This window comes from Sarcophilus harrisii, chromosome 2 (assembly GCF_902635505.1).
Source record: "Sarcophilus harrisii chromosome 2, mSarHar1.11, whole genome shotgun sequence".
Lineage (NCBI taxonomy): Eukaryota > Metazoa > Chordata > Mammalia > Dasyuromorphia > Dasyuridae > Sarcophilus > Sarcophilus harrisii.
In genome coordinates this window covers 432,151,196-432,176,711 of record NC_045427.1, presented here as the reverse complement: position 1 = coordinate 432,176,711, position 25,516 = coordinate 432,151,196, and the positions used below count along the sequence as shown (strand labels likewise).

Genomic DNA, 25,516 nt, shown 5'->3' with positions numbered 1-25,516 from the left:
TACTTTGCTTGATGTCTTCAAAGCACAATCTTTGAATATGCCATGTTCAAGTGATTTGGTTGATCATACTTCTATGTGAAGTTGAGGACAGCACAAAGGATTCATGACTTATTATATGTTAACCTGTTTTCTTTTATTTTTTTCAGATTTGAACAGCAGTATCACAGAAGCTGTGAAAGATTTGTCTAAGTGTTCTGACGTGTCGTTAGGAGGAATGTTAATGCCACTTTTGTCCATGGTGGATTTGCAAAGTATTTTAGGGAACAATGGGCTTCCTGGGATGGGTTCTTTACCTCTTCCCATTGATAATTTGTTAGAGCTTCTCAGCTTGCAGTCTTCTCTTCCCATTGATACTGGTCTTCTCAAAAGTCTACCTTTAAGTGATTCGGTTGGTCCTATTTCTGACTCGCTTCTAAAGGGAAGTGGACCGATCGCTAGTAATGAAGAACTAAGCAATGTAGTTTCTGGAAATGGACTTCCACTGCCAGACACTGGAAGTTTGCTGTCATCACTTTTGAGTGGTAATAAAAATGAAAAGAACAGCAAAGAGTCAGACAAAAGTGAAAATCCAGCCAGTATTAAAAAACCTGCCTCTTTAGATGGAAGTGCGATATCTGGTAAAGGCATGGATGGCATTAAAGACATGGTGAAGGATCTAAAGTAAGTTGATTCCTTAGTCAGAAAGCATGCTGATTGATTAATGAAGCCAGTGGGTTTAATCTAGAGAAGATATGACTGGGGTATATGACAGCTATCTATCGTATATAAAGATCTGATATGTAGAAAAGGGATTAGATTTGTTGTATTTGGCCATACAAAGCAGGATTTATACCATCTAAATGGGTGGGGACTCTCCAGTTAATCAAAGTAGAAGATGAATGACCCACTTGTGCCATCTGTACTCTGGAAAGCATTCTTGTTCAAGTACATATTGAACAAAAAGTCTTTGTACTATCTTCCAGATCAGAGAGTCTGCAATCATAAGTTTTTAACTAAGGAACAGAAAAAGTAGATCCCATTTTTGTAAATAAATAGCATCTTAACATAGAGGCAAATGGATCTTCTGAAGTCAGTAGCTAAATGCATTGAAGAGATTCTTGGATTTTCCTCAAGATCAAGGAGGCAGTGAATTTTAGACGGGAGTGGGGAGAGGTAAATAAGAAAAAATGATTAGATGGAGAAGAAAGTGTGGGCAGAATTGGGTCTCAACTCTAATTTCAGATTTGTCTTTATTTATATAAACATTTGCTTTTGTAGCTTGGAAAAAGTCCCTCTGGGCACCAGGTTGACATTTTTCTAAAACTAAAAAATCCCTAAAAACAGAGAGTAGTTGAATAACAGAGCCAGAAGATACTTTTGAGGCCATCTAACCTACTTCTTCATTTTACAAAGGGGACAATATATAAATTTAAAGGAAAAGCTGTTTTTCCAACAAACTAATGTTCACATTCAATCATTTATTCCTTCAATAGCCATTTATTAAATATTAATTATATGTAGAATACCACACTATGGGAAGAACAATGATGCAATTGTAGACTTGGGCTGGACAGCTTCAGTGAGGACACACCTTGGATAACAGTATTCAGGCAGGTAGATTTAAAACTTGATATATGGAAGGAAAAGTTAGTAATATCTATCCAGAACTATCCAGCAATGGGATGAATTTTCAGATGACAGTGACTTTCAAGTTATAAAATTATTTACTGTTGAAACTAAAGAGAACCTTGGGATCCTCAGGTCCTGTCCCTTTCTCTTCAGATGTAGAGACTGGTATGTGGTGGGATAGCGTGAAGATGAGAAATGACTTGGGCCACAGCAAGTGGCACAAGGGATTAGTAACTGTGCTAGTAGATGGAACAAATGATGATTAACTTGGAAAAGAAGGTATTTGGGGAGAGGAATCTGACTGATATCTTTAGGTGTTAGAAAGGATGTTACAGAACACAGAGATGTGCCTTGTCCTGCTTGTTCTCAGAAAGAATAACTAAAAACCGTGGAGGGAAATTCCTGAGATGCATATTCTGAGTGTAGGTAATACTAAAACCAAAAAGAACTACCCTGAGATACCATGACCTCTCAGTCATAGAAGTTATGCAAATAAGTTGATCACCACTTACAGAGAGATTTTCTTCTCAGCTACAATGGCCCCTCAGGTCCTGCATGCTCTGAGAATCTGTCACTGTAAAACCTGGTCTTCATTATTGCTGAGTATACATTGAAAATCAGCCTAGTAGAATGGATAGAGAGCTGGCCTTGGACATGGGAAGAAATGGATTTTCGGTTCTATTTTGATGCAAAGTAGCTCTATAACTATGAATAAAACATTTTACCTCTCATACAACCCTCTGAGCCCACAAATAACTTTCTAAGACAATCAGCTATAAATCAGTTGCTAATCTGCAGTGATTTTGGGGAATTTTGAGGAAATAGAAGATTTGGACTTCTCCTTCTCTGCTCTCTACTCCCCCAAATTACAATCTACTCAAACCAAATTCAAGTTCTAAACTCCAAAACTGGTTCCCTAGTTGAAAATCTGATCAGGGTTCAGGAATCTTCTGTTAATTGGGAAGAGGGAAGAGAGTAAGAAAGGGTTCATGGGTTTTAAAGACTATCCCTTCTACAAAACGTTAAATATGCCCTGTGGAGTTGGGTTTAGAAAATATTTATCAGGTGTGTTGAAAAGGTGCCCTCCCCCACTTAGAGAATCCATTTCCCTGAGTTTTGTCTGACTCTGTCTTGTGCCTTACAGATTTCATGCCACCAATATCGTTATAAAGAATATGACTACAAAAATGGAGGGCAACTTCATACATGTCACAGTTGATATTAGTGCAGACATCAGTGGACCCCCTAGGTAAGCTTCTTTCTACCTTATTCCCCTACAGTCCAAGGATCTACCAAGGCTCAATTTTTGCAATGGCAGTTAATTTCTTCTGATAAACACTTAATCTTTCCTTAATTGCTCACTATAGTCATTGTCCTTCCCCCATAACAACTTAGGACCTGAGAGTTTTTGTTTCCTGAAGTCAACCTTGTCCTTTCACATTTATGTAGCTCAATCTTGTGTCAAGATTCATATTTCCCTTTAAAAACTCAAGGTTTTAACTTTGCCTGATTTTTATTTTTAATTTATGATAATTAAAGCCAGGCAATGTTTATATCTGGCTGAAAATGTTCTAGGAAAACATATAAATTTTATTGGAAGATTCATAGGTTGGCTGTACTTTGGATTAACAAATAGTTCCTTACTAAAACTGCTAAATCTTGCTTTTTCTTTAGCCTGACAGGTCTTGCCGTACAAATAATGGGTTTCCAAATGGACGGTGTAGCAAAAATAAAACTTAGTGTTGCTGCAAACAATAGTATATGTACCAAATTCATTTCTGAAGAAAAAAGTGTGGAGGTTCAAAATATGAAGGTGAAACTACTTGATATGTAAGTAGGAGAAACTTTTACTCATTTGTGGCACCCTCTTTGTTTCTCTCAAGGATAATCAGAACTGAATCACAGAACTGTAGAATGGCTAATGTGAAAGGGACTTTACAGAAGGCCAGACCAGCAAAGGAATTAAGAAAATAGAATCTTATGGTAGGAAGCAATATTAATACATGGAACATAGAATGTTAAGAGAATAACATTTGTAGGTTTTACAGTTTACAAGGGACCTTCCTCATAATAGAATTGTAGGGGAAAGGATCTGATTAGCATCATTATAAAAATAATTTTGATCTCATCAACCCCCTGAAAGGGTTTCAAGCCTCCCCAGGAGTCCTTGTATTGTACTTTGAGACCTATTGATCTACTCCAACCGTTTCATATGGAGGAGAAAACTGAAGCCAAACCACATGCAAGTTCGCATAGCTAATAAGGAACAGAAACAGATTTTAAATCAAGGTCCTCTAACCCCAAGTTCGATGCTCTTTCTACATATGGAAAGTTGCAGAAAGTGAGGAGGTCAACTAGGATACTTGAATGTTAGAGCATTCAATAAAGCAGAATGACCCAGAAGGACATTTCCTTATTCATTGGGTTTCTGAGTGCTTGTGCTAAAAACTTAATACAAAGAACCCATCCCTTTGCTTTTCCAGTCTCAAAAATGAAGAAAAAATTATTCCACTTCCAGTGTCTTCACTTGTTTCTGGCCTGATCACGTTAAAAATGGACTTTTCGGTAAGTTACAAGGTACCACCTCAGTGTTGGGCATGGTACTTGACTGGGGAAAGATGTATCTGGTGCTCTTCAGGTCTGGATATGGGATGCTAGATTAAGGGTCAGCTGCTTCTTTAAACTTGGGGATCACCCCTAAGCTTAACTGATTTGGAAGCAGGTACTGGCAAGCTGAAGGAGAAATAAGACAGGATGGAAGATCTAAAGAAAAAAGAGATTCAGATCTTCAGGTAATGATTACTGGCTTAAACATCACTAGGGGTACAGTTCTCACAGTCTACTCATTCCCAAATGAGACATTTGGCTTCTTAACCTGAATCTAAAATAGCTTTTTCAGAAATCAACAAACTCTGTGCGTGTATGTGTGTGTGTGTGTGTGTGTGTGTGTGTGTGTAATTTGTTGTTGTTCTCTTTTGTTTTAGTGAATGAAAGTTTAGTGAAAGTCAACAGTGTACCAGAGCATGCAAGTCTCATAAACTCATGGTATCTTAGACTGAATTAAGAGAAGAATAGTGTCCATAATGGAGATCATCATACTGTTCTTCTCATGAGACCACATAGGGAGTTCTGTGTTGAATTCTAGTGGGCTAGTAAGGGGCCATTGAATTTATACCAAATGAAGCCTGCATAAAGGAACTGGACCTGGTTAGCTGTCTTTGAAGGTTTGTCCCAGGAAAGGGGGATTAGACTAGCTCTGCTTGGCTCTCACGAGGAGCAATGGGTACAATGCAAAGAAGTAGCTTTAGGTGGGTTTCAGAAATATAGTTTTCTAAAGTGTGCTTCCTCCTTTGGGAGATGATAGATTCTCCCTCAATGAAATTCTTCAAGCAAAGGCTAGGGGACCTCTTATCAGGCACATTGTGGAAGGAATGCTTGTTCAGATGGGAACTAGACTAGGTTGTCCTCTGAAGTCTCTTTCAACCCTGAAATTCCCACTCTGTCCTCCCTGAAGCCCTACTGTGTCTATGTTACAGAAAGAAGAATGCCCTATTGATTTCCCGAATCCTTGGTGCAAAAATGGTGAGTGCTACAAACCCAAACACACTGGCTGACTGATTTTAAATGATGAAATGCCTCTGATAATAAGTCCTCATTACGCAGACTAAAGATAATGGTTATGAAATCAATATAAAAGCAAAAGGGGTTCTAAGAGGCTGAGTTCTGTCATTCCCACAATGCTTTCAGGTTTACGAAGCACTTTCTTCCCAACCATGTCAGGTAGTATGAGCATCATTATTCCCATTTTGCAGAGGAAGAAACTGAGGCTTAGAAAGATTAGGTGAGTTATCCGCCCAAGAAGTACAAGAGATAGGATTCAAATGCAGGTATTTCAATGCTAACTCCAACTGCAAGTTCTGAAGCTGGTGCCTTAGAGGTTCTTTAAACCAGGGGCCCTTAATCCTTTTGTTGTATCAGATTCCCTTGTTAATCTGGTCAAGTCTTTGTACTCTTTCTCAGAATTGTGTTTTTGAAGGGAATATTAGATTTCAGCTAGAAGTTAGGGAAAAACAAAGCTAACTTTTTCCCATCCAAAGGAAATTTATTCATGTACTATTTGGGGATTCATTGACCTCAGGTGAAGAACCCCTCTTCTAAACTAAAATACTCTTTTCTAAGGTTTTCTAAATTTTTAAAAATCTCTTTAATCCTAGTGGACAGGAAAAGCACTTTCTTGGGTCAGAGTATATCAGCATTCAGGTCAGCTCAGCCACTTAACCACATGAACCACATGACTAAAAAAGAGCCTTTTCCCTCTGCATATATCAAGAGCTTCCTCTGTAAAAGGCAGAGGTTGGACTAAATCAGTGGTGTCAGACCCAAATAGAAATGGGGGCCACTCAGCCATACATGAGGATCCTAGTAGGTCATATGTTAACTTAGAAAACCATAAATTAGTATCATCCATGTTTTTATTAATATTTCCCAATGATATTTCAATCTGGCTCAGGCTGTACTTAGCACTTTGCAGCCTGCTGGTCTTGTGCTTAATATCTCTGGATTAGTAGATTCTGAAGATCTCAATTCCATGCTTCTATGATCTACATAAATGGTCACCTAGATCGTGGTTGCTATTGTCTTAGTCATTCCCATTTGCAAATTATTGGGACTGATGCTGAGATTCTTTGATTGATATATATTGCACACAATAGAACTTTAAAAAATGCTTGGCATAATGTATGAATCATGCACATGTGCCAGATCACCTGGGCATTAGTTGTGTTCTGCCCCCAAATGCCCTGAAATCAATTATTCAATCAACTATTTGGATGGAGGGTTTTAGGGGTGAGGGCAATAAATTGCCCATAAACCTTGCTTCTTCATCTGTAAAATGAGGGTATGAGACTGGTGTAGTGAATGGATGCTGGTCCTGGAGTCTGGCCTTGGATACCTAAATGAGCAAGTCATTGAACCTTATTTGCTCATCTGTCAAATGATCTATGTCGTGTGTATGTGTGTATGTGTGTGTGTGTGTGTGTGTGTGTGTGTGTGTGTATGTGCTATAAAATGGATGATCTTTGGTGCTTTTTGGAATCAGGCTCCATAAACTAACCTTATATATATCAGCTACTGAGATGGTTTATCCTTCAGCAAAATGATTTTGAATGTAAACCCCATCATCTAAACTCAGTGACTGTTTAACTTTTGTTGACACGGTTCTAACATTTTCTTTCTGTGTCTGCCATCAGCAACTGTACCTGATAAACAAGATTTATTTAAATACACTTTTAAAAACTGCAATTTCATCTCTGAGAGCCTTGTGTGTGCCTATTGTGTAAGTACTATTTTTCATACAATGGTGAGACTAAAATGGGATGTACTTCTGAATTAAAATATTTTCTAGTAGAATAGGAAACTAGATCCATCTCCTGTCTGATCCCTATTCCTTTAATATGGGTCCATCCGGCTCTAATTCTAGGACACTGGGCAAATATCAAGACCAGCTAAATGAGATTTCTTATTCATTTTCCTCCATGACAGGTTAAGATAGTGGCTGGGATGGAAATCAAGCCAACAGGTTATATTGATGATGCCCCCAGATCAGTGCCAAGTTGTAGGGAGGATAAAGGAGGAACATAAACGAAGAAAAGAGGGTAGATGCAGCTGGGAATCTGGGAATTTACAGTATGGTTAAAGAAATGTCTTATTCACAAAAACTATTAGAAACCAGTAATTACCAAATTTTGTAGTTCTCATATTCAACATAACTTTATTTCCCAAATAAAAACTCAAGGCATTCTTTTCTTTTCTTTTCTTTAATGTGCAAATTTATTTTTAAGAAATCTTACAAATATTTTAAAAAATTAAATTGTGCTGAATCTTTTATTTGAAGAATGACTGAGAGGAAGATACTCACAGAGAATTAGGTAGATTATTTGAAACTGATCCCATCTGTGGAAAATCCCAAGTCTGGTTGCCGGGTACATTGAGGCTGTACAATTTGGGGTGGTCCCTTCCAGCACCAAATCTTATGAACTTATGAGGGAGTTAAGAGTAGCAGAAACTAAGGGGGCCCAGGGCAATATGGGAAGACTACTACGCAGAGGATGAATAACTGGAGTTAGGCAGGATTTGGAAAAGTAGGCAGGAAGGGGACAACTTTCCAAGTGGGCCAGGGTGGGGATGGGGCTGGATGCACAGACCAGGACACAGAAAAGGGACAAAGCATGATATTTGAGGGACAGCTAGAAGACAGAACTTCCTTGATTTTCCTAGCATTCCAATGAGAGATTTGAACTGAGTTTGGGAGAGGAAGACAAAGCTAGAAAACTGTAATTCGCCAATACCACGAAGACAGCTTGGGAACTGATTTTGCAGTGTTTATTTTACTCCACTCTGAGTCTTTGATTGGCACTTTCAAAGCCTTCTTTGCATGAGGCTGTTGATGAAATTCAGAATTACAGTCCTTGCTAAGCTCTTGGAAATGGGTTTTTGAGCCAGGAAGTGCAGTGCATCTAAAATGCATTTCAAGTCTTTACCTAAGATTGGTAGCTGAGTTTTCCCTGATTTCCCAAAGAGCCTCAAGTATATGCTGAGCAAGATTGTGCAGAATAATAGAATCAGCATAGACTTAAGTGATATCCAAGCAGACGGACATGTTGCTTAGAACGTGAAATACTGACTCTCTGACTTTCTCTCTAGACTGAGATAAATTATAACGATAAATCAGTCCCTGTGGCAGGTGGGCAAGCTCCTAAATTGCCTGCAGGTGCTAATGTTGCCTTGGAAGGCCATCACCACCTGGTAAAAGCAACAATTACTCATACTATGAAGAAAGTCTCTATAAAGGTAAGCATCGGCAAGAGAGATTTCCAAAGGAAGTATCCTTGGGGCAGCTAGGTGGGGCAGTGCATAGAGCACCAACCCTGAAGTCAGGAAGACCCTAAGTTCAAGTTCAAATCTCACCTCAGACACTTAACACTTCCTGGCTGTGTGATCCTGGGCAAGTCACTTAATCCCAATGGCCTGGGAGGGGGGGAAGTAAAAAAGAAAGGCAATATCCTTGGTCTGGGCCCTTTTCATTCTGAACTCATTTGAAAAGCCATTTTATTTTTAAATCTCTTCAAGATGGAGTAGTGTGGTAGAAAAGGGCCTGCAATCAGATTTGAAAGGTCTGAGTGCTATATTTACTAAGTTAGGTGGCATAGTGGAGAAAATACTGGGTCTGGAGACAGGAAAACCCAGGTTCAAATCTGTTCTCATTTGCTTTAGCTGTGTGATTTTTGGCAAGCTGGTAAACCTCTCTCTCACCCTCAGCTATAAACCTGGAATAATAATAATAGTATCTACTGCCTGCTTCCTTCCCTTCCTTCTTCCTCCCAAATTTGGCTCCAAAGGATAACAGAATAATAATTCATATAGAACTTTACATATATTATGTCATTTGAGTCTCACAACAAACTCAATATGGTAGGAGCTTTTGTCTCAGTTTTACGGTGAGAAAACAGATTGAGAGAAATGAATTTCCCATGGTCATAGAACTAGGGACAACTGAGGCAGTGCTTAAATTCAGATCTTCCTATCCACTACACTACATAGTCCCTTCAGGTGGGAGATTATGGTTTAAAGCACAGAATTCAATACGGACTTTTTTCTTTATATACATTAGTTTTATTGAACTGTTTTTTCCCCTCTCTCTTATTATTTGTTATAAGGGATTGCCCTCTTAAAGGGGTTTTGGGAAAGGATACAATCAGAAATACAGATGTAATTTTAAAAAACCCAGAAGATACCAATAAGATTTTTAAAAAATATATTAACAATCCTTTTCTATCTTTATATCTTGTTATTTTTCTTTTCATGAACAGACAAATGATACGATAATTCAAATAACAGCAGTGAAATATAAACTAAGTGACGTAAAATTGGAATTATTTTTACAAGCAGACATGAAACAGAATGGTGTCAAGACTGGTGAAATAAAATCTGTGAGTACTGAGAAGAGAGTTTGGATTCAGTGACTTTGAAAGTTAGACAGATGAATCATTGGGAGAGGTCAAAGGAGACTTGTGCAGCAGTGGAAAGAACATGGTTTGAATACAGCTCTGTAGCTTATCTTCTGTATGATCTTGAGAAGATCACTTGATCTTGCCTGGGTCGTAATGACTTCATCTATGAAATCCAGACCAGATGATTTCTAAGACCCCCTCAGTTCCAAATTCTATTTAAATGATAGAACTTAAATGGTTGGACATTGAAATAAGGAAGGCAATTTGATTGATGGAGAGAATGAGGAGGGTCAGTTTGAGTGTGAAATGGGCTAGATTCAATGGCATGGGACCAGAGGGTAGAGAAGAAAGGTTCTTGCTCAACATGTTCTTATGAAACTACTTTGTAATCTGTAGAGTCAAGAGAATCGCAGAGCCAATTATCATTTCTAATTCACTTTATTTTTTCTCTCAATTTAGAAGCTTTTATTTTCACATCGTGGTATGATTGATGGTCGTAACCATTTGAGTATCAATTTGAGCCTTCTAAGGTATTATATAAATTGCATCACCTATCTAGTACTTAGTAGAACTTCAGGCCATGTTTAGAGAGACCTGTGATAAGAGGCACAAGAAGGAAATATAGACTGATGTAATAGAGTCTGATTTAGTGATTGTGTGGCTTCTGCTAAGTCAGTTTACCTCTGAGCTTTGTATTCCTTATCTCTAAAATAGGGAAAATGTTATTTACACTCCCTATTTCAAAGATTGTGAGGAAACATTTTATAAACCTTGGAAAGCTATAGAAATCTATTGTTACTATTATTGTTACTCTCATCATCACATCATCATCATCATCATCAACATAATGATATAATGGATATGATTCTGGGCTTGAAATCAAGAAGACCTGAGTTTGCTAATGCTTATTAGCAATGTGTACCTCTTGCAACAGCTGGTAGCTATGATACAGCGCTGGGCCTAGAATCAGGGAGACCTAAGTTTAAAGCCAGCTTCAGAAACTTACTAGCTATGTGACTCTTGGCAAGTCACTTCACCCTGTTTACCTTGGTTTCCTCTCCTGTAATATGAGCTGGAAAAGGAAATGGCAAACCTCTCCAATATCTGCCAAGAAAACCCTAAAAGAGATAATGAAGAGTTAGGCACAACTGAAATGACTAATCAACATCACCTTTGGCAACTAGACAAGACAAACATGCTAAATCATAGAAGACTTAATCTGCTGGTGGTATAGAGAATTCCCAAACAGGAGTTTCCCATGCTGATAAAATCATAGATGTATCCATATCTCATTATTATTAGTTGGGAGAATTTACTTACTTATTTACTTACTTACCAGTTTTTGATTGGTATGGGATGGCAGATGAGTCAGTAAGTGATTAACCCAGAAGTTTTAAAAATCATCTGCTCTTGTCCAGTCATCTAGTTATTTCATTAACTATTTCCCAATGTATACTGGAACTCCTGAACTTTGAAGCTTATTGTAGACTGGGTAAAATGAAAGGGAACTACTAACAAAAATCTAAAAAAGAAAAAATCTTGTTTAGCAGAGGGATGAAAACACCAAATAAAACCAAACTTTTCTCATATTTCTTTTCCTGACAGCTCTGACCACAAGTTAGAACCTGAGGTAAGTCAAATAGTTTTGTATAAAATCATGACTTAAGTGCATACTATGTACACTATAGGAGTTCAGAAGGAAGAATTATTATGGTTCAAAATAGAGAAAACAGAAAGCAGGGTGAATCAAAAGTAAAACAGTCAGAAGAATTAGGCTTTAGCTCTAGGTTTTTCACTAATAGTGAGCGACCAAAGACAAGCTATTTCGCACCCTCTGCTTCCTGGTCTTAAAATTAAGTAGTTGAACATATACCCTTACAGGATCAGTTGAAGGAATTGAGGATGTTTAATGCAGACAAAATTCAGCATGACTGAATGCAGAATGCCACAGTAGCTAGCTCTCTTCAAGTATTTGAAAAGGCTTCAGTGTTGAACTAGGGATAGTCTTGTCCCGCCAGATGTAGAAGTTATAATGAAGTAAATTTAGGCTTGATATTAGGAAAAGCTATCTAATACAGATTTCTAAAGGTAGAATAAGCTGCTTTGGGAAGCAGCAAGTTCCTCCTTCAATGAGAGGCTAAATGACCACTTATCAGTCAAGGGGAAATTCTTTTTATGGTATGAGTTCAATTAGAGAGCCACTGAGGTCCTTTATAGTTCTAAAATTAAGTGAGGCCATGACTAAACGCTTATTAATGAATGTCCTTTCTGCTTCTGACATCCTATCTTAGATTCCTGTAACCTCTCATGTTCTAAGGTACCTTTCAGCTATAACACTATATATTTTAAGATTCTCTTCCAGTGCTAACATGATAACATTTTCAGAGAAAGCCTGAGGATAATTCTAATATTGCATTGTTAGAACAATGCTTTCTCTTCTGGGGATGGATCTTGCTCAAGGCTGAACATAGTTTTATGGAATTATGGGAAAGGATTCATATCTCTCATCATGATTGTCTCCTTATAAGGCAGAAGAGTGAGCATCAGAAAACATTTCTAAGCCCTGGTCATTAGCATAATTACTTACTTTCATTAGTAATTTCAATTTCAATTCATTTATTTGAAAAGTTAAAATTTAATTTAAAAATTAAAAATTATTTTAAAATGTGATGATGGACAAATTATATATCAATCAAATTTACAGGCTCATGAAATTTTCACATTTAAAATAACCTTTCAAAATTGCTATCCAGTCTCTAAACCCTACATCAGGCATGAATCCTGTGCAACATAATTCGTAGATGACAGTTGACTTCCAGCTAAAGATCGAGAACTCTGACTGCTATGAAATGCTTTATTTCAACTCTCTCAACTGTCTTAGACTTATTCACCCCAATGGCTGTGCAGAGTTTATTCATCCAACTCTGCTAGATACAGAAATCATATAAGACAATTCTGATCTGGGAATATTTTACATATATATCCAATGTTAAGTTAAATAAATGAATAAAAGCTGATTTATCTGGTAAATTGCATATTTGGTAGACAATTTTTAGCTGGAAGAGAGAAACTATAAGGAAACTATCTAAGTCAATACAAACATTTATTAACCACCTATGTATTTATCTAGTAGGGATTTATTAAAAAGGCAGTTAGTTCCCAATGTATGGCATGGGGCTGGGGCCAATTTCAATTTAAATGCAATAAAAAAAGAAATAGTATGGTGTCTTGGGTCTGGATTACAGAAGATCTGAGTTAAAATTCAGTGTCAGACATGTACTAGCTATATGATCTTGGGCAGATCCCAACTTCTGTGTGCTTCAGTTTCCTTTGGGATAATAACACTATCTACCTCACAAGATTGTTGTGAGGATCTATTGAGACAATAATTGTAAAGCATATAGCACAATGACTGGAACATAATAGGAGCTTAGTAAATGCTTCTTCTGACTTTCTAACCTTTTACTAGAATGAACAAAGGTTTTGAACTCAGAGGACTCAGTCAAAATGTGAATGAATTCCAGCTCTGCCGTTTTACTGTATGAGCTGGAACACATGACTTAATTTCTCTAAATCTCAGTTTAAAAATTAAATGAGGAAGTTGAAGTAAGCTATCTTTAAATCCTCTGGGCCTGTGAACTATTGTTCATAAATCCTTACTACTTCCCCAGTACATTCTGAATCTCTGAATGTTGCAGTTAGGCTTACGATCATGTTGGATTTAAATGTACTTTAACATGTTTCAGCTCTCTGAAAATGATAATCCACATATAGCATATATAGGAATTCATTATGAACCAGCTTACTTTTTTTTATCAACTATAGTGGAGAGTAGTTAGCAGAGACATCAATAATTTGAAGCATATCTGAAGAAAGACAATGAGAGGGAATGGGAGGAGAAATATCAGTTTAAGGAATTGGGAAAGCTAGGGAAGAGAAAACTTGAGGGTTGGGGTAGAGAGGAGAAAAGGATGTGAACATTAATTTCAAGTATCTGGGGTTGTCATGTGGAAGAATTAGGTTTGTTCAGCTTGGCCCTAGGAGTCAGTGAAAATGGAGTTCTGAACTGGAGGGCAGGAGCATCTCAGATCAGATGATTAATAGCTATGTGATCCTGGGCAAGTCATTTAATGTCTACTTGCCTCAAGTAGTTTCCCTGGATGTAAAATAAACGTACTAACATCACCTACCTCATAGGGTTGTTGTGAGGACCACATGCTTTTCAAACCTTCAAGTGCTTGTACAAATGCCAGTAACTATTAGCCTTAGAGGGAAGAACAAGGACCAACAGAAAAAGATTACAGAGAAGCACACAGAGCAATAGAAAGAAAAGTTTTCTTATGAAGGGAGTGCCAATGTATGGAGAAGGTCTCTCCAGAATCCCATTCCTCAAGGTCTTTCAATGGAGCACTCTGGGAATGTCACAGAGGAGGCCCCAGCATAAGCAGAGGCTGCATTTGGGGACCTCTGAGGTTCCTTCCCAATCTGAAGCCCTTTGGACTGATCAGATGAAAATCAAACGAATTGAGCTGCATATCAAGTTCTTTATACCACCTTTAGTAATCAGGTGGTAGCATGGGAATATCCATCACAATAACATTTAGAAAAATGAATTCTTATACTCTGATAAATGCTGTTAGCCCCAAAGGGTGATGATGAAGTATTATTTCTACCCCTAGGCAGAGCAGTGATGGATTAGACATGTAGAATGATAGCTTTTTTTTCAGACAAAACTAAAGTGAAGATTAATTTGGCTAGACTATGCTTTTTATTGGGGTTTTCTTTGAGCAGGAGAGTTAGTGATGAGGATGTCAAAAAGAAAAGAAAAAAGGGCATTAATGAAATATTTTGTTAAATGTATGAAACAGTACAGTGGGCAATTCAAAAGAGACAGCATTGAAAAAGACAACTTTGGAACTAATATGTTAAACTTAAATATCTATCTTTATAGTCATGTATAGTGTGTATTTCTCTCTCTATATATGGTCATGATATATATTGTATACATATGTATATTTTAGTATATGTGTGACATAACCTTATATTATACATATATATGTACATATATATCAAACTATACTTGAGACTTGTATTTTTATATAATCCTTTTTTCTTTTCTCTATGTGAAATTGTTCTTTGCTTGATATCTGTGAAGTTCATAACTTTAAAAAATAAGATCATAAAAATAAATATTCTTGCTTTTCTTGCAGAATGATAATACCAAAGAATTGGCAAAACGGTTGATGATGGAAACAATGACTCTATTAAATGGTATGTTGAATTGTCTATCGGTAAACTTAGAGGAGTAAATAACATAATGTTTGATCAGTAAAGATAAACTGCATGGTCTAAGTCACTGGAGATACCATAGCTTCCAAGTGCATATTTAATTCTATTATTGTAAGGTCATTTTTTGTTTTATTTAACCTGCCATTTGAAGACATAATCTTCACAATGGCCAAGAGTCAGGTCTTAAATCTTTAAAGATGTGAAGTGTTCCATTGCACTGTTGAAAGAGGGCTCAGGCTAAATCCAATCAGCAGCACTGAAGGCAGAGTAGCAGAGCAGAAAAAAAAAACAACAATCAATCTCGCATCTTAAAATCTGTTTTGTTCAGCTCTACTCTGATATTATTTGTGTGAACTTGGACAAGCCAGTGTCCTGTGAGCTGCAGGGATTCGACTAAATGCTTTCCATTCTATGATTTTATGTAAACTGAGTTCTTGAGAAACTCCAAAAGTTAAATAAGTAACTCTAGTATTCTACACCAAAGAATGACTTATTTGTGCATCTGATTCATTAGCACAGACCACAAAAGTGTGGCGCAAATGAAGACAAATGAGAACTTTCTATTTCCCTATGGTCAGTTAGTGTTGCGAGAAAAATCATTCCCCACATCATCACATACCAGAGGGCCGGAAGAAATGAGTGAATGCTTGAATGCACTCCATCCCCACTGTGGAGAAACAACTTAGAGCACATGGCCTTCTGATAGTCTGTCACTAGGAAAAAAGTTTGCATAATCTACTATCACACAACTATGCTCACATGTCTGCCCTCTTTCTTCATCTTCATACCCCATGAGATTTTAATATCAAGTTTCTCAATCCTAATGCTTATATAAATTTGGGCTAGTCAGTTAACTTGTCTAGACCTTGATTTCTCTTCTATAAAATGAAGGTATTAGATTCAACATTTCTAAGATCCCTTCTTGCTTTAAATCTTGATTCTATGTATACTGAGACTTAATGTGAAAATCCGAAGACATTTAAATTCAGATATAGAAACACTGGGAGAGAGCCAAGAACTTTTAAGTCTTTCACAGGAAATCATTTTCCATGTGCAAAATGGGATACAAAGGCTGCTTCTGAAGTAGTCCTTGGTTAGGATGATAGCTCCTCAAATCCCATGAAAGTTTAACCCAATTTCTTTTAACTTTTACATCTCACTAGAGTGTTTTCTTTCACTGCAGATGATATAAATCACATGAATATGCCATTGAGTCTAATGTCTGACTCTTTAAAAGGTAGCCCTGTTCACGTTGATGCTCAGGTAAGAAAGTTTCTTTTATCTTTTTAGGGATCCCTGGGGGTCTTTCCAGGAAGACCAAGAGCCCTCCTCCTGTCACCTTAAAAACTGTTTCTTTTCCTAGTTAGAATCAGGGTTCTGTATCCCCTAGCAGGGGTCCTCAAACTACAGCCCGCGGGCCAGATGCAACAGCTGAGGACGATTATCCCCCTCACCCAGGGCTATGAAGTTTCTTTATTTAAAGGCCCACAAAACAAAGTTTTTGTTTTTACTATAGTCCGGCCCTCCAACAGTCTGAGGGACAGTGAACTGGCCCCCTATTTAAAAAGTTTGAGGATCCCTGCATCAAGTCATCATCCTGGCTTCTCTTCTCTATTCTCTCTATACTCTTATTATGATCTTATCTGCTTCCCTAAACTCAATTATACCTACGATGATGCCGTCAATACAACCCTAGCCTCTGTCCTGGATCTTCAGTCTCACATCATTGATTATCTATAGCATATTTTAAACTGGAAATCTGAGTATCAAATTTAACATGTCCATAATACGACTCATCTTTTCCCCCCAAAACTATCCCTATTCTAAATTTCCCTATTTCTACTGTCACTACTGTCAAGGACATATTGTCTTTCCAAGGACCCAGATTCAGAAACTTAGTCTGAGTGTACTTCCCCTATAAGCTACAAGTTGCCAAATCCTCTCATTTCTCTCAAACCCATCGCTTCAGTATGTACACTGTTACCACAGGCTCTCACCACATCAGGAGTGGACTACTGTAATAGGCTCCTTATTAATTAGCATCCCTGCCCCAAGTAGCCCACTCTCTATCAGCCCTTACACAGCTGGGAGGGTAACTTACCCAAAGTTAGGTCTGACCAATGCACTCCCTAAACCTGTGGCTTCCTACAACTTGGTAGCAATTACTTTTTCAGCACTATTAGATACCTCTTCCCTCCATTTACTCTACTGCCTAATCAAACAGGACCTCTTACCATTACACAACACTCCATCTTCTGTGCCTGGAATTTCACCTTTCCTCAACTCCATCTCTTGGAATTCCTGGCTTCTTTTGTGACCAAGTTCAAATGGCATCTTCTGGATAAGTTTTCATGGTCCCCCTGGCTATTACACAGACGCTTCTTCACTCTCATCCTCCACCAAGTTACCTTGTTTGTTGTACATATACTTGTGCATGTTTTCTATCCCATTTAAGTTCTCTTTTGAGAGAATTTCCATTGGCTAAGTAGTGTCTGACATCTAGTAGGTGCTTCATAAATGCTTGTTAACTGATCAGATATCATCTAAGATCCCTTACAATTCTATAAGCCTGATGTGCCTAATATTGTAGATATAAATCCTTTTACTCATTAAATCCTACATAGGAGAGACTAAATGAGATGTTATGCCAGGGAAATTACTATCAATTCAAGAGGTGTTCAGAGGAAGGTGAGCTCAGGCAGATTGGGATACCCATGGAAAGTTTTATGGAGAAGTGAGATGAGCTGAATAATCAATGGGCTTTGAAAAGAAGTGGGAAGAAGACTTCAGTTAGGTGCTGGGAGTTTGGATGGCAGGAGGACCTGAATCTGAGATAGGCTGGGGCCAGATAATGGAAGGTCTCCAAAAGCAGCATCCATCATTCTTCTTGGTTAGGATAATCACGATCTAATTCTCTGGTCCTCTCATCTCATCATCTTAATTGTTTTTCATGGAAAGAATTATTAACAAACCCCTAACAGTATCTATTTCTTGGTTTCATGAAGATCCATGTTTAGCATGGTGTAGGGGGAAGAACAATGGACACCCAGGTTCACAGTTTCACCTTTTACCAATGGATGACCTCAAAGAATCTCTATCTCTTGAGGCTTGTTTTTTACATATAAAACAATGATACTAGCTCTGATGCAATTAACTCATAAGAATGTTGTAAGGAACAAATGAACATTAAGTACTTTGTAACCCTAAGAAGTTACCCAGTGAACAATGATTATTCTCTTCTCCCACCTCCTCAGGGTAATCTCATAGCAAGTCAATAAAACCAACCTGAAGCCAGGAGGAATTTTTCCAGCCTTCACCAGAAAAGCTCGGCAAGACTACCAAGTCCTGACTGACATACCATTTTTTTTTTCTGATATTTTGAGCCAAGAGCATCCACATGATTGTAGACATTTTGGCATGTCAAAGCACAACTGATTACTGGTATTTTAATCTAACATTTTTAATCAAATATGCAAAAAGTTCTAAGTACATCTTGGTAATACATACATTTTACATTTCTGTCACTGTTTCTTCAATAAATTACCTCATTTCTTTGCAAAAAAAAAAATAACTTGTTTCACTTAATTTTCCAAAAATAGTGAGATTTAGCTAATTATTGATAAAAGCAAGAGTTGCTACAGATCTGGGTAATCAACTATATTGATTTAAATAGATATGTATATCACAGACTAGGAAATGGAGTAAGCCATAGACCTACTGCTTAAGTACAGGATATGAGAAGTTTGATAAGACCATTCATATGCAAGAGCTGTGGAAGTGACAGCAAGCTCAATTATAAATCAATAGTATGGCAGAGTAACCAAACCTAACACTAGGGAAGTCTTGGGCTTTATCTATGGAAGTTTAATTTTCAGAATGAATGAGAAGATAGTCCTCCTGAGTTCTGCCCTGAACAAACCATATCTGAATAAAAAAAAAAAAAAAACATTCAATTTTCAGTAACATGCATTAGAAGGTATATCAGGAGGGAAGGGGATTTGAGAGTATGTCGTCTGGATCACTTGGAGAAACTAGGGAAATTAAACCTGAAAAGAAACTTTAATGGGGAGGTATAAAATTGAAGTAGCCTTCAACTACTTAAAACATGATCATGAAGGAAAAGGATTAGATTTATTCTTGGTCTCAGGGGGTAGAATTAGGACTAATGGGGGTTGGATGAAAACTATAGTAAAACACCTTTTACTTAAAAATTTAAAATTCCTTTAAAATTAGAAGTATCCAAAAATGTAATGGACTGTCTCTGGAAGTAGTGAATTTCCTATCACTGAAAGTATTAAAACAGAGATTGGAAAAACACTTGCTAGGAACACTGTAGGTATTCATGCTCATGTACCTCTAAAGTTCACTTCAACTCTTAATTGTACCCTCAGTGGTTAAGCTCAGAAAAAGGGGAAGGGAGAGGACACAGAGAGAGGAGGAGGGGAGAGTGCAAATGTTATGAACTAGGCACTATGCTAAGCACTGGGGATACAAATGTAAGACAAATTCCCTCAAAGAATATATAGTCAATCATGAGAAGTCAACACACAAAGGAAAGGGTGTAGAGGGCTGAAACTATTGAGTTGATGCACTGAGGTCAGGACTGCCGAGCACTTGAGGCTAACTACCGATTGGACAATACTCTATGGGCATATGCTTGGAAAATGGTCCTTTCTGCTATCTGTGCTGGCTCAATGTTTGGTATATACAGAGGATTGTAGGAGGGACTAGGGGGTGCAGTAAGACTAGCCAGAGTCACACTTTGGCGGTAAACGAGGGAGAAGGTGGTCATGGAAATTCTGTTTCCATGCTGTTCAATCCTGTGTCTAAGGACCAAGAATAAAGACTGAGGACTTTTGCTTATCCTGACCCCGGCTGATTCTGAGGTATCCTGGGTGCTAGTATGGTCGTCACAAAAGGGCACACGGGAATAGGGTAGGGAGAAGGAAAAAGAATATTTGTGGCAACATGAAGTAGAGATATCCAGGTGCCATAAAAGATGAGGTGAAAGATTATCTATTAACCCATCTATCACCCATCAACTAAATTAGAAAACTGATGTTCAGAAGATAAAACAAATAACTGACTGAATTTCACAGCATTAAAAAAAGAAACAAAAATCATTTTAGCTGTAGGGTAATCATTTAATAGTGATTCTTGGAGATGCTTCCATGTAGCAGGTAAATCCAGAAGATTCTTTTTCCATCTGACATAAAGTTCCTTCCCTAACCGATGATGATTCCTTGTCAAAGAAATATTACTATTTAACCAGTCACTTCTCAATTTCTCTTTGACAAAACCTATTATCACAGAATTTCAGAGTTGGAAGTGACCCCAGATTTGTATGTAGTACAATCTGTAGCCACAATCTTCTCACAACATCACTAACAGGGCATCCAGAAGAACTTTGGGGATGTCAATTCAGGTCAACAACGTGCTGAGAACTCTTGTAGAGATGTTCGGCAGAGAGCAACTCCTTTCAGGCTCTGGGAGTTAGAAGAGGTGATCTGGGAAAAAAGCCACCCAAGGGGAAAAAAAAAAGTCAACAGGGCCAAAAGCTTCAATTAGTAAAGAATTCATATGTAGCTCTTTGGGGAAAGGGCTACTGTGGAAAAGAGGTATGGTAGCTACTAAAGAATTCCAAGTTACAGTAGTACCAGACAATTCACACAGGAGGACCTATAGAAAAAAAAAAAAATTCTGGTGGTCCTTTGAAGAGTAAGGGTTTGCAGAAAGGGGAAAAGGTGGAGAAGTAGGTAAGGGAAAGGCAGAGCAATATGATAGGAAGTACAGAATTGGGATGCAAGTCAAAGGAGAAGTGAACAAGGCCTGGAAAGAAGAGAGAGGAGTGAGGACTCTGTGGTGAGGAAAAAAAAAGGAATGGAGAGTAGTAAGAAGAAAGAACAGGACAGAATTGATTCTCCCATTTCCTTTAAAATGGGGGAAAGGAGAAGTGGAAGCAAAAAAATTGCTTTTCTCTTCCATTCCTCCTTTCATTTTCATATCTCATGCTCTTTGCCAAGAAAAGTACTAAGGCAATGGTAAGAAGCCTTTGCCACTCTCCCTTTCTCTTGACTTAACATCAACTAGCACTGAGTCAAGATAAGAACTAAGAAGTACATTTTAGAGTAAGTAGGATTTCCATAATACAAATGTGAAGTCAGAAATTGTTGAAATGATTATTGAAACACATTTAATAGAAAAATAAAATGTAAATCATCTAAACCAAACTTAAACTAAAAATGGATCCATACCTTCACTAATACATAATCTCCTGGCTGGGCTCGGGTTAAGCTTCCAGAGTTAATGCAATCTTCCATCTCGATGTCAGGAAAGATCACTTTAATGTTTCCATCATTCCTTCCACATAACTCAGTGGTAGAGCGCTTACTGGGCTGCAGAGAGAAAAAAATAATGATATTTAGAATAATCACTTGGGATTGGTGAATGGCTGAAAAAAATTCAATTACATTAATGGAATATTATAAGAAATGACATATATGAAGCATATAAAGAAGCAGAAACTTCTATGAAGTGATGAAAAATGAAGCAGAACTAGAGAAACAATATACATGATGACTACAAAAATGTAAATGGAAAGAACAAAAATAACTACATTGAACATTTTGTAATTATAATGGTCCAACTTGTCAGAAAATGTTTCTTTTCAGAGATGAAAAGCATGAATATAGAATACTGTACATAGGGTCAGGTTTGATTTTCTGATTACCTTTGCTGAACTGCTTTTGTGCTTTAAAAAAAGTGCTTTGTTACAAGAGATTGGTTTTACATTTGAAAATTAAGGGGATGTAAAAGATGATGTAAAAACAAATGATATCAATGAATTTTTAAAAAAAGATTTATTACAGGAGGACAGAGCCAAGATGGCAGAGTAAAGGTGGATATTTGCTGAGTTCTCCCCCAATCCTTGCAAATACCTTGAAACTATGATTCTAAACAAATTGTAGAGTGTCAGAACCCACTACAAAATGAAGTTGAACAATTTTCCAGTGGAAGGTAGCTTGTAAAGTCAGCATTGGGGTGGGTCTGGGGCACAATCTTGGAATAGGCCAAGCCAAGCACAGCACAAGCCCCAGGAAACCAGGAATAGGCTGTGGGACATCTCCATTGGCATCAATGACAGTAATCTCCAGACCTCTCAGTCCAGAGGCCAAAGACAACTCAGCAAGAAAGGTTTGATGTACGAGGATATGAGGGGAGCCCCTGCTCAGGATTGGGTTTTAGGAGCCAATGAATCAACAGCTACAGCATCAGCATTGCAGTAGCAGCATCTGCCATGACAGTAACCAGGAAGCTTCCACAGATCTCAGCATACAGGTGGAAGGGGGATGGGGTGGGCATAGAACAGCTGGTCAGAGGAAGATTGCAGGGTCTTTTTGCTGGTACTCAGGCAGGACTCTGTTGCTTTGCCCATTTTCAGATCTAGGTAGCAGTACGGGTTCACAGTACAAGTCCCTAGAAGGATCTCTGAAAAAAGCTGCACAAAATCCCTGCTACAACCTGGAAATAGAGCCCTGCTTAGTTAAAAGCTAAATAATAGGCTGGGGAAATGAGGAATTCCATTTATTTTTGATAAAAAGACCAAAGCTAAACTAAAAAATGTGACCTCCAAATATAGAACTCAAGAGAAGCATAAAAAGGTAAAAAGAAAAAAAAAAACTCTTGAGAAATGTTATTTCTTTTATGGGTATACATAGAGAGCATATGTATAATCTGATTTTACTGTTATAATATAAAAAAGAAACTAGAGGTGAACAGAGGATTACAACAGAAACAAAAGGGGAAAGTAGACGTAAAATAAGGGAAATTACATCTCAGGAAGAGGTAAAGAAAATCTATTATAACTGAGGGAAAGAAGGAAGGGTGATGAATATTGTGTGAATCTTAACTCTCATCAGATTCAGCTCAAAGAAGAAATATTAGATATATTTGGTTTCACTGAAAAACTTTTCTTATCCTATAGAAAAGTGAGAGGGCAAAGGGGAAAAGGGAAGGAGTAGGCTACATAGAAGGGAAAACAGAAATAGTAGGGGAAAGGTATAAGAAAAGGGAAGGAACTTTAAAGGGGGAGGGCTGTTTGAGGCAAGTAGTGCTCATAAGTAAAATACTGGGGAGGAGGTAAAGGGGAAAAGGAAAGAGAAAAGTATAATTTGGGGTTAATAAGATGGAGGAAATACAGAATTAGTAGTTTTAACTGTAAATGTGACTGGGATGAACTTTCCCATAAAGCATCAGCAGATAGCAGACTGGGTTAAAAGCTAGAATCCTACAATATGTTGTTTACAAGAAACACATTTAAAGCAGAGTGATACATACACAGTAAAGGCAAAAGGTTGGAGTAGAATACATTATGCTTCAGGTGAAGTTAAAAAAGCAGGGGTAGCCATCTTGATCTCAGATCAAACAAAAGCAAAAATTGATTTAATTAAAAGAGATAAGGAAGGAAACTATATCTTGCTAAAGGGTACAATAGATAATGAAGCAATATCAATACTAAACATATATGCACCAAGTGGTGTAGCACTTAAAGGATGAAGAAGTTAAGAGAGTTGCAAGAAGAAATAGACAGCAAAACTATAATAGTGAGAGATCTCAACTTTGCACTCTCAGAATTAGATAAATAAACCACAAAATAAATAAGAAAGAAGTTAAAAAGGTAAATAGAATACTAGAAAAACTAGATATGATGGCTCTTTGGAGAAAATTGAATGGAGACAGAAAGGAGGACGCTTTCTTCTCAACAGTTCCTGGAACCTATACAAAAATTGACCATATATTAGGACATAAAGACCTCAAAATCAAATGCAGAAAGACAGAAATAGGGAAAATAGACCAAAAAGTAATTGGAAGCTAAATAATCTCATCTTAAAGAATGAATGGGTGAAACATCAAATCATAGACACAATCAATAATTTTGTTCAAGAGAATGACAATAATGAAACAACATACCAAAATTTGTGAGATGCAGCCAAAGCGATAATAAGGGGAAATTTTATATCTCTAGATGCTTATTTGAATAAAATAGAGAAAAAGATCAATAAATTAGGCTTGCAACTAAAAAAGCTAGAAAAAAAAGATATGGTCTCAAAGAAATCAAGGAAAAGAACATTAGACACCAAGGAGCTTAATATCTAGTTGAACAAACAAAATTAAATCACATATAGCAAAAGTGAATAGCAGAAAACAACAATAGATAAGCAGTATTAAACTGTCAAGTGGAATGAGACATTGAATTTGGAGTCAGAAGTGAATTCAAATTTCTGCTCTACTACTAAATTATCTCTAAGACCTTAATCTCTGTAGTCCTTCAAAACTTGACTAGATAAGCCCTAAGGTTTCCTGTGGTTTTCAAGTCAATGATCAGAGTAGATGAAAGACTAGCGAGGCTGCAGAGATTATAGAAATTTCACAAAAGAAAGAGAACTTAAGTTGGGACCAATAATGGACAGATTAGGTAAGCAGGAAGAAGAAATAAGATCGTTTATGAAGAGAGAATAACACAAAGTAATTTTAGGACAAAGTTAATCTCAGTAACATGAAGACTAAAAGCAAATTTAGCACCTCTTGATGCTAAACATCACTGACTAGTGAGACATAAGCCAAAGTGAAGTCAGAGAATGGTAAGAGAAAAGTACCACTGCCCAGATTAAAAACTTCACCATACTGGCATAGTGGTTTGTCCTCTTCCAAAACTTCTCATAAAACTATTGCATTTGTTCTAAAAACAATCTTGTAAATTCTATGAGACAGTACTGGTGAATGAACGCACAAGGGACTATAAATGACCTTAGAGTTCTGAGGGCAACACAGGATTTGACATGACAAGAAAAGTATTAAGGAGAACAGTTGCTTAAGATTTTTACTTCCATGCAGGATATATAAGAACACAAACACCTAACCCTAGAAGAAAACCTGGTCCAACTGTTCATAAAACCCCCTAATTTACTGTAATGCACTCAGGCAGAGAACATTAAGCATTTCTGTGAATACTTGTTGAAATGGGACACTCAGTACATTACAGAAGATTTATTTCCATTTTCAGACATTCCAACAAGGACTCTAAGATCCTTGAAAAGCAGAATACAATTCTATTCTGGAAATTGTCAATTTTTATCACATGATAGTTATACATCACCCTTAGCCAGAGGAGGATGGATGGGTGGGTAAAAACTTCTCTAATGGGGAATTTTAGCCTCAAAATTTTTTTTTAATGTTTATCAAGCTCTGGAGGATTTAGTGGGCGACGTACTCACAATGAATCAGAAGCATGAAGTAGAAGCCATAAATTGTTGTAATCATCTTAACAAGTAATATGAAACACCTGTTCTAGAAATAAGTGGGTATAATACCCTGGTCAAATAGAAATGTATGCAGCGTTTGTTACTACACTTTGGGAAAGAACCTGATGAGCTGGAAAGTATACAAAGAAGGATAATTAGGATGCTTAAGCATTTTGAATTCAAATTATCTGAGGAAAAAGACTTAGGGATGTTGAACCTGCAGATGAGATAAGGCTAAAGAGAAAGCATGATAATTTCAAATATGTGAAGGGCCAACCTAGGGAAGAAAGATTAGAATTGCTTTATTTG

The 25,516-nt window shown here is 37.3% G+C and overlaps 1 protein-coding gene across 2 annotated transcripts in view; it reads right to left on the bottom strand.

Annotated features, from left to right (window-relative positions):
• Positions 1-20,176: 20,176 nt before the first annotated feature.
• Positions 20,177-25,516, bottom strand: part of CDK5RAP1 (CDK5 regulatory subunit associated protein 1) — a 36,657-nt gene continuing 31,317 nt past the window's right edge. For both annotated transcript variants that reach the window (XM_003759059.3, XM_031954074.1), the window contains exons 13-14: positions 21,161-21,301; positions 20,177-20,413 (exon numbers count right to left, since the gene is read on the bottom strand). In XM_003759059.3, coding sequence (XP_003759107.1) covers positions 20,333-20,413; positions 21,161-21,301 — 222 coding nt within the window. In that variant the 3' untranslated portion in view covers positions 20,177-20,332. The remainder of the gene's footprint in view (positions 20,414-21,160; positions 21,302-25,516) is intronic.